A 15,381-nucleotide genomic window follows, 5' to 3' on the forward strand; every position below is an offset into this window, starting at 1 on the left:
ATCTGTGTGGGTACAGTTGAGAAACTGCAAAAGGTAAAAAGACCTTGACGGGAATTGTAGACAGGTCTCCTAGCAGTAGCCAGGATTTGGAGAAGAAAATAAATCAGGAAATGGAAAAGGCACTTAAGAAAAGCACCATTACAGTAATCATGGGGAATTTCAATTTGTAGGTAGACTGGGAAAATCAGATTGGTAGCAGGTCTCTAGAAAAGGAATTCATGGAAGAGTTTTGGACCAGCTTGTGGTAGAGCCCACTAAGGAACAGATAATACTGGATTTGGTGATGTGAAATGTGGCAGACTTGGGGATCTTAAGATGAAGGAATCCCTAGGAAGCAGTGACAATAATATGGAATTTACCCTATAGTTTGAGGGGACGAAGGTAGAATCAGGTGTAACAGTATTATAATTGAGTAAAGGGAACTACAAAGACATGAGGAAAGAGCTGGCCAGTGTTGATTCGAAGGCGAGCCTAGCTGGGAAGACAGTGAGCCGCAATGGTAGATGTTTCTGGGGTAATTAGGAGGTATTGCAGAGGTTCATGCCAAAGGTGACAACGCATATCAAGGGGAGGATGAGCCAATCATGGCTGACTAGGGAAGTCAGGGACAACATAAAAGCAAAGGAGAAAGCATATAATGGGATGAAGAATAGTGGAAAGCCAACAGATAACTCTAAATAAAAAATATGGGGGGGGGGGGGGGGGGGGAAGGATGGAAAAAAATGATGAAATATGATAGTAAGATAGGTTGTAACATAAAAGGTGATTTTAAGAGTATTTTATGTATATTTATATAAAAGGTAAGAGAAAGGCAAGAGTGGAGAATGGACAACTAGAAAATGGAGAACACCACCAGACAAGTTGTAATGGGAAACAAAGAAATGATAGAGGAAGTGAATAGGTACTTTGCATCAGTTTTCACAGTGAAGACACCAGCAGAATATCAGAACTTTGAGTGAGTCAGGGAGCAGAGATGAATACAGTGGTCATTATTAAGGAGAAGGAACTAGGGAAGCTGAAAAGTCTTAAGGTGGATGAACCCACTTTGAGCACATGGATTATCCCCAGAGTTCTGAAGCAGATTGTGGAGGCATTGGTGGCAATCTTTGAAAAATCACTTGAGTCAGAGTGTCCCAGATGACTGGAAAATGGCTAACATAACAAGGGAGAGAGGCAGAAGACAGGAAGCTTTAGGTCATTTAGGCTGACCTCAGGCCTGTAAAGTTTGAGGCCATTGCAAAGTATTTCGAAGTGCATGGTAAAACAGACCTAAGTTAGCATGGCTTCATCAAGGGGAGATCATGCCCGACAAATCTGTTAAAATTCTTTGAGGTAGGAAGCAAGTTAGAAAGAGGAGTGCCAGTAGCTGCTTTGGATATTTGCATTTCCAGGAGTCTTGCGACAAGGTGGCACACTGGATACTGCTAAATAAGTAAGAGCCCATAGTGTTAGGGGCAAGGTACTAGTATGGACAGAAAATCAGGTGACTGACAAAGCAGTGAGTAGAGGTAAAAAAAGGACATTAGATTCTTAGTTCAGAAGTGTCTCAAGTTTAACATGTAACTTCCTAATTTGAAGAACTTGCAAGTCAAATGCAATGTTAGCATTCATTTCAAATAGGTTAGAATACAAGAGCTGAGGTGTACTGTTGAGGCTGTATAATGCCATTTTTCGAACATTGAGAGCAGTTTTGGTTCTCTTATCTAGGAAGGATGTGCTGGCATGTGTTCCCAGACGAAGCTTACAAGAATGATTCTGGGGAAGAAGAACTTGTCACCTGAGTGGTTGAGGATTCTGGGTCTGTACTTGGAATTCAGAAGGACAAGGGTGGAAATCTAATTGAAACTTGGAGAATACTAAAAGGTCTGGATATAGTGGATGTACACAAGATGTTGCAACAAGTAGGAAACAGTAGGACCCAAGGACACAGCTGGAATGAAAGAACAACCCTTTAGAACTCAGATGAGGAAGAATTACTCCACCAGGAGATGGCTAATCTGTGGAACGCACTGCTGCAGATGGTTATGGAGGCCCAATTATTCAGCGCTTTTAAGACAGTGATAGATAGATTCTTGACTCGTTATGGGATCGGAGGTTTTGGCACAGAGGGTGGAGTTGAGTAGCATTACCAGCCACGATTGAATGGCGGAGCAAACTCAACAGGCTGATTGGAATCATAAGACCATAATATATAGGAGTGCAGTGCAGAGTTGAGCCAAACAACAGGAGCAAATCATAAAAAAGAAAATTCATGATCCAGAAGGCCATTCAATCACCTGACTCCACCAGCCTAATCCCAGATTTTGATCTGCATTCTTTAGGTTACACACTTCACAACTAGATTAAGCAGAGTTTGACTCCTTATTTGTAAGCCTACTCCCCAGCATTACCTCCTCAACACTAATCAGTTAAAAATTTACATCTCCCTATGTGTCCTTTGGATTATTTTCTTTGGATCAATCTCTCCTCAACCAGGTTTGGACTTGAGCATGGCAGGGGATAATGTTTTTATTAAAAAAAGGACCAAAAATAAGAGGCGGCTGTTGAGCTATTTCTCTTGGTAACAATGGTAGTAGAGTAACTTTCAGAAAGATAAAAACATAATCCTGAAGGATGAATTATATTAATTGATTTATACACCATTCACCAAAGTTGAAAAAGCAACGTAAAAGCAACATATAAAAAGAATTAGAGAATGGATTAATAAAACAATCATTCAACTACTGTTAGAAATTGGACAGAGCAGAAGGAATAAGGAAATGGGGGTTCCTACAATATTTACACAAGTATTTTCTAAGACAATTTATAAGAAAACTAAAGATAGGACTTAGTAATGGGGAACAAAGATGCGAAAAGTAAACATTGGAAACATCAGGCAAAAGTGACCGTAATCTAAAATGCTTTAAGATAATGATAGAAAAGGACAAATATGAGAAAACTGTTCAATTAATCCTGGAGAAAGGTTATGAGAATAGAACACGGGGGGAAAAAATGACAGCAGAATCAGCAAACAGGGAGCATTTAAAATAGCCTTCATTGTGTAAGAAAAATACATTCCATTAAAGAACTAAACAAATGAGAATCCACAGATAAAGATTTAATTGAATAAATGAAAGTGAAGAAAAAAAGCATACATTGAGTACACAGTTAACAAAGGGGTGGGTAATAAAACAGAATAGAGATTAGCAGCAAACAGGAACTATGAAATTAAAATTGTCAAGGAACAAAAAGAAATGGCAAAATATTAGTTTAAAAAGATAAGAATAGGAAGACTTAAAGAAGGACAGAACAATATCATAGTAAAAATAAAGAATCCAGAGATATTAAACAATTGTTTTGCATTAGTATTTGCCAGGAAAATTAAAACAGGTAGATATGATATTGTTTGTTTCATCATTCAAGAAAATTAAGAGTTTTTAATACAGAGTAAATACAGAGAATGCATTCTCTTGGGAAGAGGAGTATAATTCAAGGCCATCAGTACAAGATGTTCACCAACAAATCCAATCGAGACTTCAGAAAAGAAAATCCAAAAGGCAAGAATGTGGAATTCTACCACAGGGAGTGGTGAAAACAAATAAGGAAGCATATGGTGAAAAGGAAAAGACTCTCAAAGGCAGCCAACATGCAGTCATGGATTGGCTGGATTGAATTATTCTTGAGCCATATATCCCATTTGCAAGAACTGGATAACATCCCTGTAAATCTTTCTTTAATACAATGGCAATAGCAGATTTGTTACCCATCAAGTTTGGTTTTGCTATTACCAAACATGCTTACATGCAATTGAACAGGCAGCTGGATGAAGAAATATGCAGGGGAATCAATAATCTTAGCAGTATAGAAAGAAGCATTCACGGAAGATGTCCTAAGCTTTGTAAGACTTACCGACAGAATAGTTCAGTCACAGTCACTGTGGTTTATTCTGGTAAACATTCAAGGCTTAGCACGAAGCATCAAAATAAATAGCAACTATTTAAAAATTGTTTTTAAATCCTCATCCCCAACAGGACTTCGACCGTTCCCCAAAAGTATGGCCATGAAACCCCAGTAGTACAATATATGCCATCCATTGCCAGAGACACAATGAAGGGAAGGCACAGATTGAGGTTTACAATTTTCATCTACAGCACTTTGATATAACAATCATAATTTCTTTACTTGTGCTGCTACCTGAACTTAATATAAACTCTCAATGAAAAAAAAAGTCAGATGTACAGCACAGAAACTTCGGTCTAACTCCTCCATGCCCACCAGATATCCTAATCTGATCTAGTCCCATTTGCCAGCACTTGGCTCAAATCTCTCTAAACCCTTCTGATTAATGTAATCATCCAGTTGCCTTTTAAATGTTGTAATTGCACCAGCCTCGGCCACTTCCCCTGACAGCTCATTCCACGCATGCACCACCCTTTGCGTGAAAACTTGACCCCTTCGGTCCCTTTTAAGTCTCTCCCCTCTCACCCTAAACCTATGCCCTCTAGTTCTGGACTCCCCCACTTCAGGGAAAAGATCTTGTTTATTTACCCTATCCAAGCCCCTCAATTTTATAAAGCTCTAGCCACTGATACTCCAGAGAAAACAGCCACAGCCTATTCAGCCTCTCTTTACAGCTCAAAACCTGCAACCCTGGCAACATCTTTGTAAATACTTTCTAAACCCTTTCAAGTTTTACAACGTCCTACTGATAGAAAGGAGACCAGAACTGCACACAATATTCCAACAGTGGCCTAACCAACATCCTGTACAGCCGCATCACAGCCTCCAAACTCCTGTACTCAATACTCTGACCAATAAAGGAAAGCATACCAAACACCTTCTTCACTATCCTATCTACCTGCGACTCCACTTTCAAGGAGCAACCTGCACTCCAAGGTCTCTTTGTTCAGCAACACTCCCTAGGACCTTACCATTAAGTGTATAAGTCCTGCTAAGATTTGCTTTTCCAAAATGCAGCACCTCGCATTTATCTAAATTAAACTTCATCTGCCACTTCTGAGCCCATTAGCCAATCTGATCAAGATCCCGTTGTAATCTGAGGTAACCTTCTATACCTCCAATTTTGGTGTCATCTGCAAACGTACTAACTATACCTCTTATGCTCGCATCCAAATCATTCACATAAATGACAAAAAAAAGCTCACTCAGCACCGACCCCTGTGGCACACCACTGATCACAGATATCCACCTGTCTTCGACCTTTGAACCAGATCTAGTTACCCTCACCTCCTGCTCTCCTGGGCAAAGGTTTTAAACTATCAAAGCCAAAAATGGCTTAATTACCTACATTGATTTCCTAAAGATATTCAATACAATGCCACATAACAGCCTTGTGAAATAAAGCAACACAGTAACATCGGCCGAGTGATAGGAAAAGATAATTGTTAATGGATATTTTTCAGGCTGGAACAATGTTTACAGTGGCATCCCCTAAGGGTTAGCCTTGGAACCTTGCTTTTCCTGATTTATATTAATTGTTCTCAACCCTGGACTGAAGGAAACCATTTCAAAAGTCGGATGATTCAAACTTGACAGCTTCGTAAACTGAGGAGCAAAGTGCAGAACTTCAAAAGTAGACTGACAAGTTTCTGGATTGAGTGATTAGGTAGCAAATGAAGTTCAATGCAGAGAAATGAGACGTACATTCTGGTACAAAGAACATTTCAACAGTATTAAAAAAGGGTGCTACTCTAAAGGGTATACAGTAGCAGAAAGACCTGGGGGTACTGGTGTATAAGTCAAGGTGGCAGGACAAGTGGAAAATGTAGTAAAGCATTCAGTATCCCAGGGATTAAATAGTGGCTGAGAATATAACACCAGGTGGATTTGGCAGAATCTGTATAAGACACTAATTAGCAGCAGTACTGTGTAGTGTTTGGACCCTACGCTTTAGAAAGGACTCAAATGCATTCAAACAAGCACAGAACAGGTTTACATAAAAAGCTCCAGAGAAATTGGGACGGATGTCCACAGAGACTAGAATGCTTAGGGCAAACTTCATTGAAGTTTCAATGTCATGATTGATCTGGAGACAGCAGACAGGGATAAACTTTTGCCATTTGCACAAATTGATAAAGAGGGCACAAATTTGAATTGATTTACAAAGTAAGTAAATGAGAGAGGAAACATATTCACGCAAGTGGTTTGGTTCTGCAATGCTTTGGCTGGAACTATAATGGAGCCAGTTTCAATCAAGCATTAAAGATGGCATCAGATGTTTATCTAAATAGGAATAACATGCAGGGCTCAAGAAAAGGCAATAAGTCACAACGCTCATTTGGAGAACAAGTATGATCACGATGGGCCATATGCTCTTTTGCACTTAATTCTGAGATTGTTGTTTCCCCATTCCTTTTTCCATGTGATGGCTGACCAGAAATTAACAACAGCTTACCATTAGGTAACTCTGACCACATGTGACAAATTGTCCTGCTGTAGGAGATATACAGAATATCTTTGAGGTCTACAAAACAACACAACTGTATTGCACTTAACAACCCAGGCAAACAAATCCTGAACAACTGAAAAAGTAATGTTCAAGTGGATAAGATTAAAACTGAAAATGTTAGTTGCAATGTTCTTTTCAAGTCACTTTCTCTGTAGGTTTTTTGGTTGTAATGCACTAAAATGGATCAGCCAATAAGAAAGCATGACAAACTTAATACAAAACAAGCTATACAGAGATATTTCACAGAGATCAAGGCTACACAAAATTCAACATATTTTTTAACACAAGTTGGATCAATGTTCAGCTGATTTGCAGAGTATAGAATTAAAACTAGAATCTGCATCTTCACTTGTGGTCTAAAATAGGCTGGATCTTCAGTAATACTATGATACAAATTTAACTTAAGAACTAACTGCATTTTATGTTCCGAGATGGCGATCACTTGTGCTGTAATCTGTAGTATATTCAATCTCACGTAATTTCAAGTCTCAGTTCCACAATCTCTTCAGCTTTTGAGAAAGGATTTTAATGATGTGTCTGTCTGTCTTATAGTAGTCTTTTAGACTTTCAGTGCATCATTCATAGATGAGCCAGATGCAGCAAATTAAATTTAGAAAACTTATACAATTTATATATTAGGGAATAAAATATAAATTGTCACTGCACAAAAACAGGTAATAGTCAATGCAGACCTCTGTTACTTTGGAAGATCGAGTTTTAAAAGCATCTCATAACATGTTTATAACAATTATTCCAAAAGGAAAACTTCCCTCCAGTAAACAAAACCAAATTCCCTATCACTCAAAGCTCAGGGTCTGAGATGGTTATAGTGAACATCCTGTTTACGTTAATCTGGATGTACAAATAGTTCTCTTTGTGCAGTACTCCTCCTTGCATCAAAGGAATAGAGAACTGGAACAGGGTCAAATTTCAGAGAGAAATTGTAAACAAAGACATTGGTTATTTATACTACAGGTGAAAATATTTCTTTGAGTGGGAATTCCATTAGACATCTCCCTTGATTATTTCACCTCTGTAGCTATTCCGTTACGTCTATGGCCACGGATTAGAAGTTTTAAAAAGGTACCAACTGAGAGCCCATGCAGTCCTTAACCAATGACAAGTTCCTGTGTCCACTTCACCATTTATCAACGGTTCCTCTATACAATATGCTTATGATTCAGTGAATGATGAAAATGTGCTAAAATATTTCAATAGAAATAATATGCCTAGGATTAAGAACAGTCATCCAATTGAGCTGCCTTGGTCCGGACACAATGGGGAGGAAAATTGGATATAAAAAAACCATTTTTGTTTATTTGCATAGTTTGATTGATTATAGATTGTGACAGTTAATTGGTATTTGGAAAGGGTGGCAGAGGGGGTACAGAGAAGGGAAATTGTTTAAATTCTCAGTCAGAGTGTTCCTTGACTACCTAAATTGTGGGCATGCACTTAGAATTGATAGAATGCAAGAGAGAGTGACACAGTATCACTGAGATGCAATGAATTCAGATCTAGCCATAAAATGAACACTAATGATTTGGTGGTGGCTTACACAGAAAAAAATGGTGAACATTTGGGGTAACCTGCTAAATTATCCTTTGCCCCCAAATAACGTTTGGCTCAAGGATTTCTTTCATAAATGTACACACAATGAATTCTGAACTCATTCAACAGGAAAGGAATGGAATTACCTTGTTGAAAACTTTTCTGATGACTTTTATTCACAGTGAGGTCGAGGGGTCCTTCCTGCTCCTGGTGAAAGTTCTGGGTTTGCTTGGCAGGTGGATCATTTGAGATTGAAATAGATTCATCAGTTGATCCAGTCTGAGCTTCATGAGCGTGATTACTTCTGGATATATATTCAATTGCAAATTGACGAATCATTCTTTTCATTATTTCCTGAGCAACTAGAGGAATGTTGCGATCACAGTTCTGAGGAAGATCTAAAAGAATTACATTTACATATTAATGGAAATATAATTGAAAATTAACAGTTTGGTATATTATAAAGGCATATAATACAGAATTAAATTTCCCTTGATCCATACATTAGCTGAACGCGAATAAATTTCTTCTAAACACTGGTTGATAATAATGGCACAAATACAGATGTCCAACAAAGATGGAGGTATTTTAAGCACAATTGATTTGTAAGGACATAGATTTAGGCCATTTGGCCCATTGGGTCTGCTCCATCATTCAGTCAGAGCTGATGACGTTTCTCAACTCCATTCTCCTGCCTTTGCCCAGGAACCTTTGATCCCTTACTAATCTAGAATCTACCTCACCCTAAATACGCTCCATGACTTTGCCTCCATAAGCCTTCTGTAGCAACAAGTTCCACAGGTTCACCAGCCTCTAGGAAAAGAAATCCCTCATTTCAGTTCTAAAGGCTCATCCCTTCACTGTGAGGCTGTGTTCTCAGATCCTAATCTCTCCTACTGGTGGAACCATCTTCTCCACATCCACTATCTGGGCCTCTCCATATCCTGTAAGTTTCGACCACTCCTCTCATCCTTCTAAATTCCACAGAGTACAGACCCAAAGTCCTCAATTGCTCCTTATAAGACAAGTCCTTCACCTCCAAGATCATTCTTGTAAACCTCCTCTGGACCCCCATCAACACCAGCACATCTTTCCTTAGATAAGGGTCACAAAACTGCTCACAATATCCTAAATGTGGTCTGACCAGAGCCTTACACAGCCTCACCAGTACATCTCTGCTCTTGTATTCTAGTCCTCTCCAAATGAACGCTAACATTGCAGTTGCCTTCCTAACTGCCTAATGAATCTCCATGTTAACAGAATCCTGAACTAGGAGTCCCAAGTTCTTCTTCGTTCCAGACTTCTGAAGCCTTTCCTCATTTATAGTAATCTACACTTTGATTCTTCCTCCTAAAGTGTACAACCTTACACTTTCCCATATTGCATTCCATCTGCCACTTTTTTGCCCACTCTCCTAAACCTATCCAAGTCCTTCTGCAGCTTCACCACCTCTTCAACACCATCTTTTCCTCCACCAGTGTCATCTCAGAACTTATCCAAGATGCCCTCAATTCCTTCATCGAGACTGTTCGTATAATATGATTAGTTGTGGTCCCAACACTAGTCCCTGCAGAATTCTAGTTGTCACTGGCTGCCATCCTGAAAAAGATTTATCTTGACACTCTGCCTTCTGCCAGTCCTTTATCCATGCTGGTACCTTGCCCCTAACATCATGGGCCCTTATCTTATTTGCCAGTCTGTTATGTAGCACTTGTCAAAGCCCATTTGGAGAGGCAAACGTGTTGATCTTATGTTACACTAAATGCTATAATCATCTAAACCACATCTCTTAACCTTCTAATGGCCACTGACCTAACATTTTTTCATGTAAAGATTAGTTTTTGTGGGTTATTTCTTGGATTTTCTGATGGCTGCAGAGAAATGAGAACATTGGTTACTAATATTCCTTATGACAACCTGTTTTTTTTTTAAAACAGGCCATCTAACCTCTAGCTCTGAGGCAATACTTTTAAATCTTATTTCTCCAAGCCTGAAACCTCAGATTCTTAGATCACAAGAAAATTTACCACTTTGCATGTCAAGCAGAACAATTTCCAATGGCATGCCTCCTTAACCATTCACCAGTTCAGCTTTTGAAAATGGAGGATGAAAAGAATGTGGAGATAGTACAGTGAGGCATCATAATAGGTAACTGAAGTCACGTTATCATCTCCCAGAGAGTGTACCATGCCTGAAGGTCATACGAGGACCTGTTGGAGAAGAGTGTCTGGTCATGTGTGAAATTCTGCAAAAAGCCTCAAATGAGGTTTCCCATTATGTCATCAATGGGTATGCAGAATACCATGGTTCTGGATTGCTCTGATCATTCCACTCTTTGCAAAAATCAGCAGAGGAACTCCAAATGCCTGCAATTTGATAGCCAATTTCATCTAGTATGACATCACCTCCACAGCAATTTTCACAATTTTGTTGGTTTCTCTGGTAACTATGCTAGGAGTACATCATACGATAATATCTCAATACTTGCTTGTGAAATTAAGCTGCCATCATGGTAAAAATTGTTTTTCCTCATTGAAGTTCAGAGTTTAAAGTCACAAATGAAAAGATATGGTCATTAACATTTGCAATTACCCCAACTTGATGATTCAAATAAATACATCGATGCTGACAAGCATACATCACCTGCAGCCAACCTGCACATCACAGGATTAAGGTAACTGGGCATATGCAGAAAACAGATGGTAGTCAGGGTAATTTAAAGTCCAAAAATAAAGAAAACGTGCTGTGCTACATGCCTGAAAGAGTGGCAAGGATTGTTGTGGTCTGCAGTGTCTATGAAGAGCACATTTTGGAGTTAAAGAAGGGCTCAGTCTGAATATGCCAGAAAAGGAGTCCTTTAATTTAGAGGATATTAACTCCATGCTTCAGAGGCAAACAAGAAGAAAATCAGATGACAGTTCTCAAGAGAGTTGCTCAGCAACTGATTTCCCCACTTTGAGAATCCCCACCAGTGGCATCAGCAACTCTTCAAAGTGTGGACTGGCCCTACTGGCAAAGTGGTCACAAAGAGTCAAGACCAGCCATGAAAAAAAATGAAACTTTATTTACCATTGTCACACAAATTGCAACTTGAAGCTCAAACATGCGAATCTTCCAACAGAAGTGATATTTCAGAATCATCTATAGTGCTGAACAATGAAACAATTGACCCTTCAAAGTTTTGGCATTTAGGCCAACATATAATCAAGTACCCTCAATGGAATGTTGGCAAGAGAATCTCAAAGACGTAGCTATAATAGAAAAGCAATTAAATATCAAACTGAAGCATTCCAACCTCAAACAAATGCCTGTATATATTGTTTTAGCGTTTCTTCATCCTTAGAAACTGTTTTTGAAAATTCTGATGAGATCATTGCCATAGGGAGATTGACTGCTTAATGCTGGGTGAAGGGGCATGGGGCTGAACAAACTCTTGACACAGTAGCTTGCTCCTGGGGTGGAGCCACAGCTGGCTGCATCTTTGGAGGGAGTTTCCTAGAAGCTTATTCTCATTTGCCTCATGCCAGGTTGGAGGAGTCTGAAGTAGAGGTGGCATGTTGCAATTGCGTGCCCGTCATCCCACCTGCACTATATACTTAAAGCTGCAAACATTATTGAATTGACAAGTCCCATGGCTGCAGTCTAAATTTAAGGACCGCTGTCGTCAGAAATACCAGTGGAGCCACCATAATATAGCCAAGAAGGATACAAATATCTTGTCCTGTCATCGTGTGAACTGCTGAAAACGATTGGCAACAGAGCACAAACAGCACACATACTTGCGGTGATCCAAAAATATCTATGTCAGGGGACAAACCTATTAAATCTTGTTTCCATGACACTTTACTCCTTAGCAACTATGACTCCACACCAAAGTGGATACATCACCCCAAACCTAGTACTCCTTAGTCTCCCAAATTGTCAAGAGGCAGCCAGGTAGCTTACGATGCTGGGTCTTAGTTGATTGTTTAAGTGCCTGGATCTGCACTGCTGCCTGGACCAGGAGAGTGGGGTGCTGAGGTTACGGTTTTGGGTAAGGGATGGCAAAGTAGCAGCATTTAAATGTTAGGAAGGTATATGCTCACTCACTCTAATCAAAACCTACATAAAGATGCACAGCCTTTTCACCATTCCCCCCTAGAGCTGCTCTTTTTCCTCCACCCCATCTTCCCCTTTCTTCTGTTTCATTTCCTCATACAACTCCCTCTTCCTGGATTGGCTTTTCTGACCTGTGAAAACAAAAAGAATGAAGTTAGAATAATTAAGCACCTCCCTCCTAAAGGAATATACTTCTCTATTCCAAATATATGAAACTGTATTTTTGGTTTTAAAAAAAGTGAAGCCACAAGATAAGTCCTGAAGTTTGAACCCACCTCATTATAACTCCATGTCAACAGCCATAGCTTGAAACTCAGATGACGACTCACGAGATGAAGGGCCCTTTCCACATGAGATAGCATAGTTCTCAGATAAAGTTCCCTATCCAGTGATTTTTTTTTCTCTCAAGCAGTGTGCCAAATCACCCTGCAAAGACAACGAGAATATACATGAGCAGTACACTTTTGACTTGCCAAGAGAAAAGAGATAGAAATTTTAGGTATTGTCTCAGTTGCAAGGTGAAATGGGGAATTCAGCACGTATGTATAACCAGGTCCTCCCTTTGCAGGTTATTTGATAGGCAACAACAAAAAAAAAAATCAGTACAGTACTTCAAAATAGACATTTCAGTTAAAGAGGCAGGTCAACTCCAGGCGTTGCCCCAGAGTAAATGGACAGAGATAGCATTACAGATATTGTTTGGAATCTGTATTTTAAAGATCGGTCATCTGGCAATACTGAAAAGACAACATTTGATTACTTCTCAACCAACATTTGAAAACCGATGCCCACGTCTGATCTTTGAAAGGGAGATAATAAGTGTCTTACCTCTCCAGCCCTGATCACCACAGATGAATTGTTTAACAACATTATTCAGGAATCTGACAGTGGGATGGGTAGATCACAGAAATTCAGAAGGTCTTCATCCAGGCACCTGGACTAAATTTACAGGGAGAAGCAACTTGACTGCCTAAGCCAGCCCCTCCCCAGCTTAATTTATTCCAAAGGCACCTTGCAGATCTCTTGCAAGGAAACAGCTAGCCCTCCTCTTAGTAGATCTCACTGCAAAGAGAGAGACATAGTTAAGACATGGGAAATAACATTTCAAGTAATTTTTAACTGAAATAGACTGAAAGAGGGAATCCTGTTCCACTTACCACAATTCCCAAGACTCACCTTTGGTCTTGATCGGATGTGATCCTGATATGGTGCCGCCCATGCTTCCTAGGGCCCACAGCTAGTTATGCCTCCTCTAAGTTTGTTGCTTCATATGCCGCATGTGCCAATAAGATTCACTGGAAATTGCACTGTAAGTTGCTGCATTGTGAACAGTGTAAAGACTGGCATAAATTTTGGCTGAAATTGCCATTTATGCCAATCCAGAGAATTCCAGGCCTACAAAGCCATTAAAATGACAATTTATATAGCCACTAGATGGAGCTGATACATCTTTATGAAAAGATTTAACAATTTTTAAATCAGACAACAAAGATACTGCATAGAATATATAAACTGGGGGTCCAAAACTATGATGCATAATCTCTTGGGCAAAAAACATTGTGTGAATTAGGAATTCTGTTTCATCCATCATTATAACTCAGCCCATATTAACTTCATACATTGAAATACACGGCAATCAATAATGAACATAGTTAGCTTAACATAGTATTTCAAATTAAAACTAAACCTTCATTAAGCCTTAATATGAAGATCAGGAAAAGCATTATACCTTTTTTGTGAAAGATAGCATTAAGAAACTTGTCTGCTTGGCATTCAAGTTGTTCAGTGTGGGACTGCCCCTGAGATAAAGATTCCTCAGTAGATATCAGTGTTGTAGGCACACTCACAGATGAGATATGGTCCTAGAAATAGTTATGAATCGTACAGAGAAATATTTGAAGAAAATCCAAAGTAGCGAAAAAAACTTATATTTAAAATATTGAGCTCACAATACAGGTACAATATCTCAATCCAGCAAAATGAGGACCCCAAAGCTATGCCAGATGTTATGCTGGCAAATTGGTGGGCATTTCAGTCAAGTCAGGTGGGTCCAAATGGTGGCACACAAAGCACCAAAGCAGGTAATCAGAAAAAAACACTGCATGAGTGCACAGTCTGTTCAAATTGCCCAGCTAACTTTTAAGTATTATTTAATTAAAATTGATACATGGAAATTTTTTTTAAGAAATGCCCGACATTTACACAACCAGATTTGAGACATTAGCACCTGTTTTCAGTACAGCTAATGATCAACATTTTATTAAATGGCACCTATGGCACCAGGACTAAGCTGGTTGATCCAAGATTCCAGCTAACCAAGAAGTCCACAAAATCAATGTAAAAACACACAATAGGTTAAATACACAGAATATGGGGGTGGTGGTGGTGGGGGGGGGGGGGGGAAGAAGAGGGGAAAAAGAGAATACACATTGATTTATTTATAGCATAAATCACTTAAATAATGCAACTTTTCCTTAAATAAAACTTACCAGCAGAGCACGTTCTCACTCGCACCCTCAACTGACTACTCTGGCATCATAGCAGATCCCAGTATTTGATTAGAGATTAACTTGATATTTCACATGGCCATTCAATTTAACATGTATATTTACACTGAAGTAAACAGATTAAAAATAATAATAGGCCTGAATAATACAGTAAACATTGATGTAATTTTTGCCATTTTATAGTACTACTTACAAAAAAGATCTCCAATTCTCAGAATAGGACAAATTTACAATTATGAATTCATACCTAAAAATATTTTTCACCTTATGTTATGGCACCTCTCTCATTCTAGACTGATTGGTCTGTCAGTTTTCTAGTTCATATATTTGTTACTAGATTGATGACCATCCAGTCCTTTGAAGATTTGCCGATAGAAGTGCAAGAATATTTGAAAGATTGCGAACAAAAGCTCACATTATTTCCTCTTTGACTTAGTGTGCATTCTACGATGCACACTATCATGGTGTTTTGCTTTTTCTACTTTTGAGCTTCAATCTTTCAATTCTACTTCTTTACCTAAAACTATCTCAATGCTCCACACCTACCCTTTTTCAGCCTACATTGCCATGACCATAATCGATGCATGCTTAACATCACCAATATTCCTGGTTCCCCACATAAATAATTCTACATCCTTTAAAATGTTTCATTTTATAAGTTTTTCTTGTTCCTCGTATGGACTTGGTGTTTGATCATACCTCCTTTCAAAGCTGGCTTTATTTTCTAATTTTTATATTTAGCTTTTTTAAAATCTTTTGCTAAAAGTTCTTAATTTA

The 15,381-nt window shown here is 38.9% G+C and overlaps 1 protein-coding gene across 7 annotated transcripts in view; it reads right to left on the reverse strand.

Annotated features, from left to right (window-relative positions):
* lcorl (ligand dependent nuclear receptor corepressor-like) overlaps positions 1-15,381 on the reverse strand; it is a 119,037-nt gene that overhangs the window by 61,997 nt on the left and 41,659 nt on the right. For 4 of the 7 annotated variants that reach the window (XM_043694096.2, XM_043694090.2, XM_043694105.2 and 1 more), the window contains exons 4-5: positions 13,827-13,959; positions 8,146-8,397 (exon numbers count right to left, since the gene is read on the reverse strand). In XM_043694096.2, the coding sequence (XP_043550031.2) occupies positions 8,146-8,397; positions 13,827-13,959 (385 nt within the window). The other 3 variants (XM_043694139.2, XM_043694130.2, XM_087986796.1) reach the window with 3 other exon arrangements.

This window comes from Chiloscyllium plagiosum, unplaced genomic scaffold (assembly GCF_037043375.1).
Source record: "Chiloscyllium plagiosum isolate Xiang-an unplaced genomic scaffold, Cpla_swu_hap1 HiC_scaffold_1, whole genome shotgun sequence".
Classification (NCBI taxonomy): Eukaryota; Metazoa; Chordata; class Chondrichthyes; order Orectolobiformes; family Hemiscylliidae; genus Chiloscyllium; species Chiloscyllium plagiosum.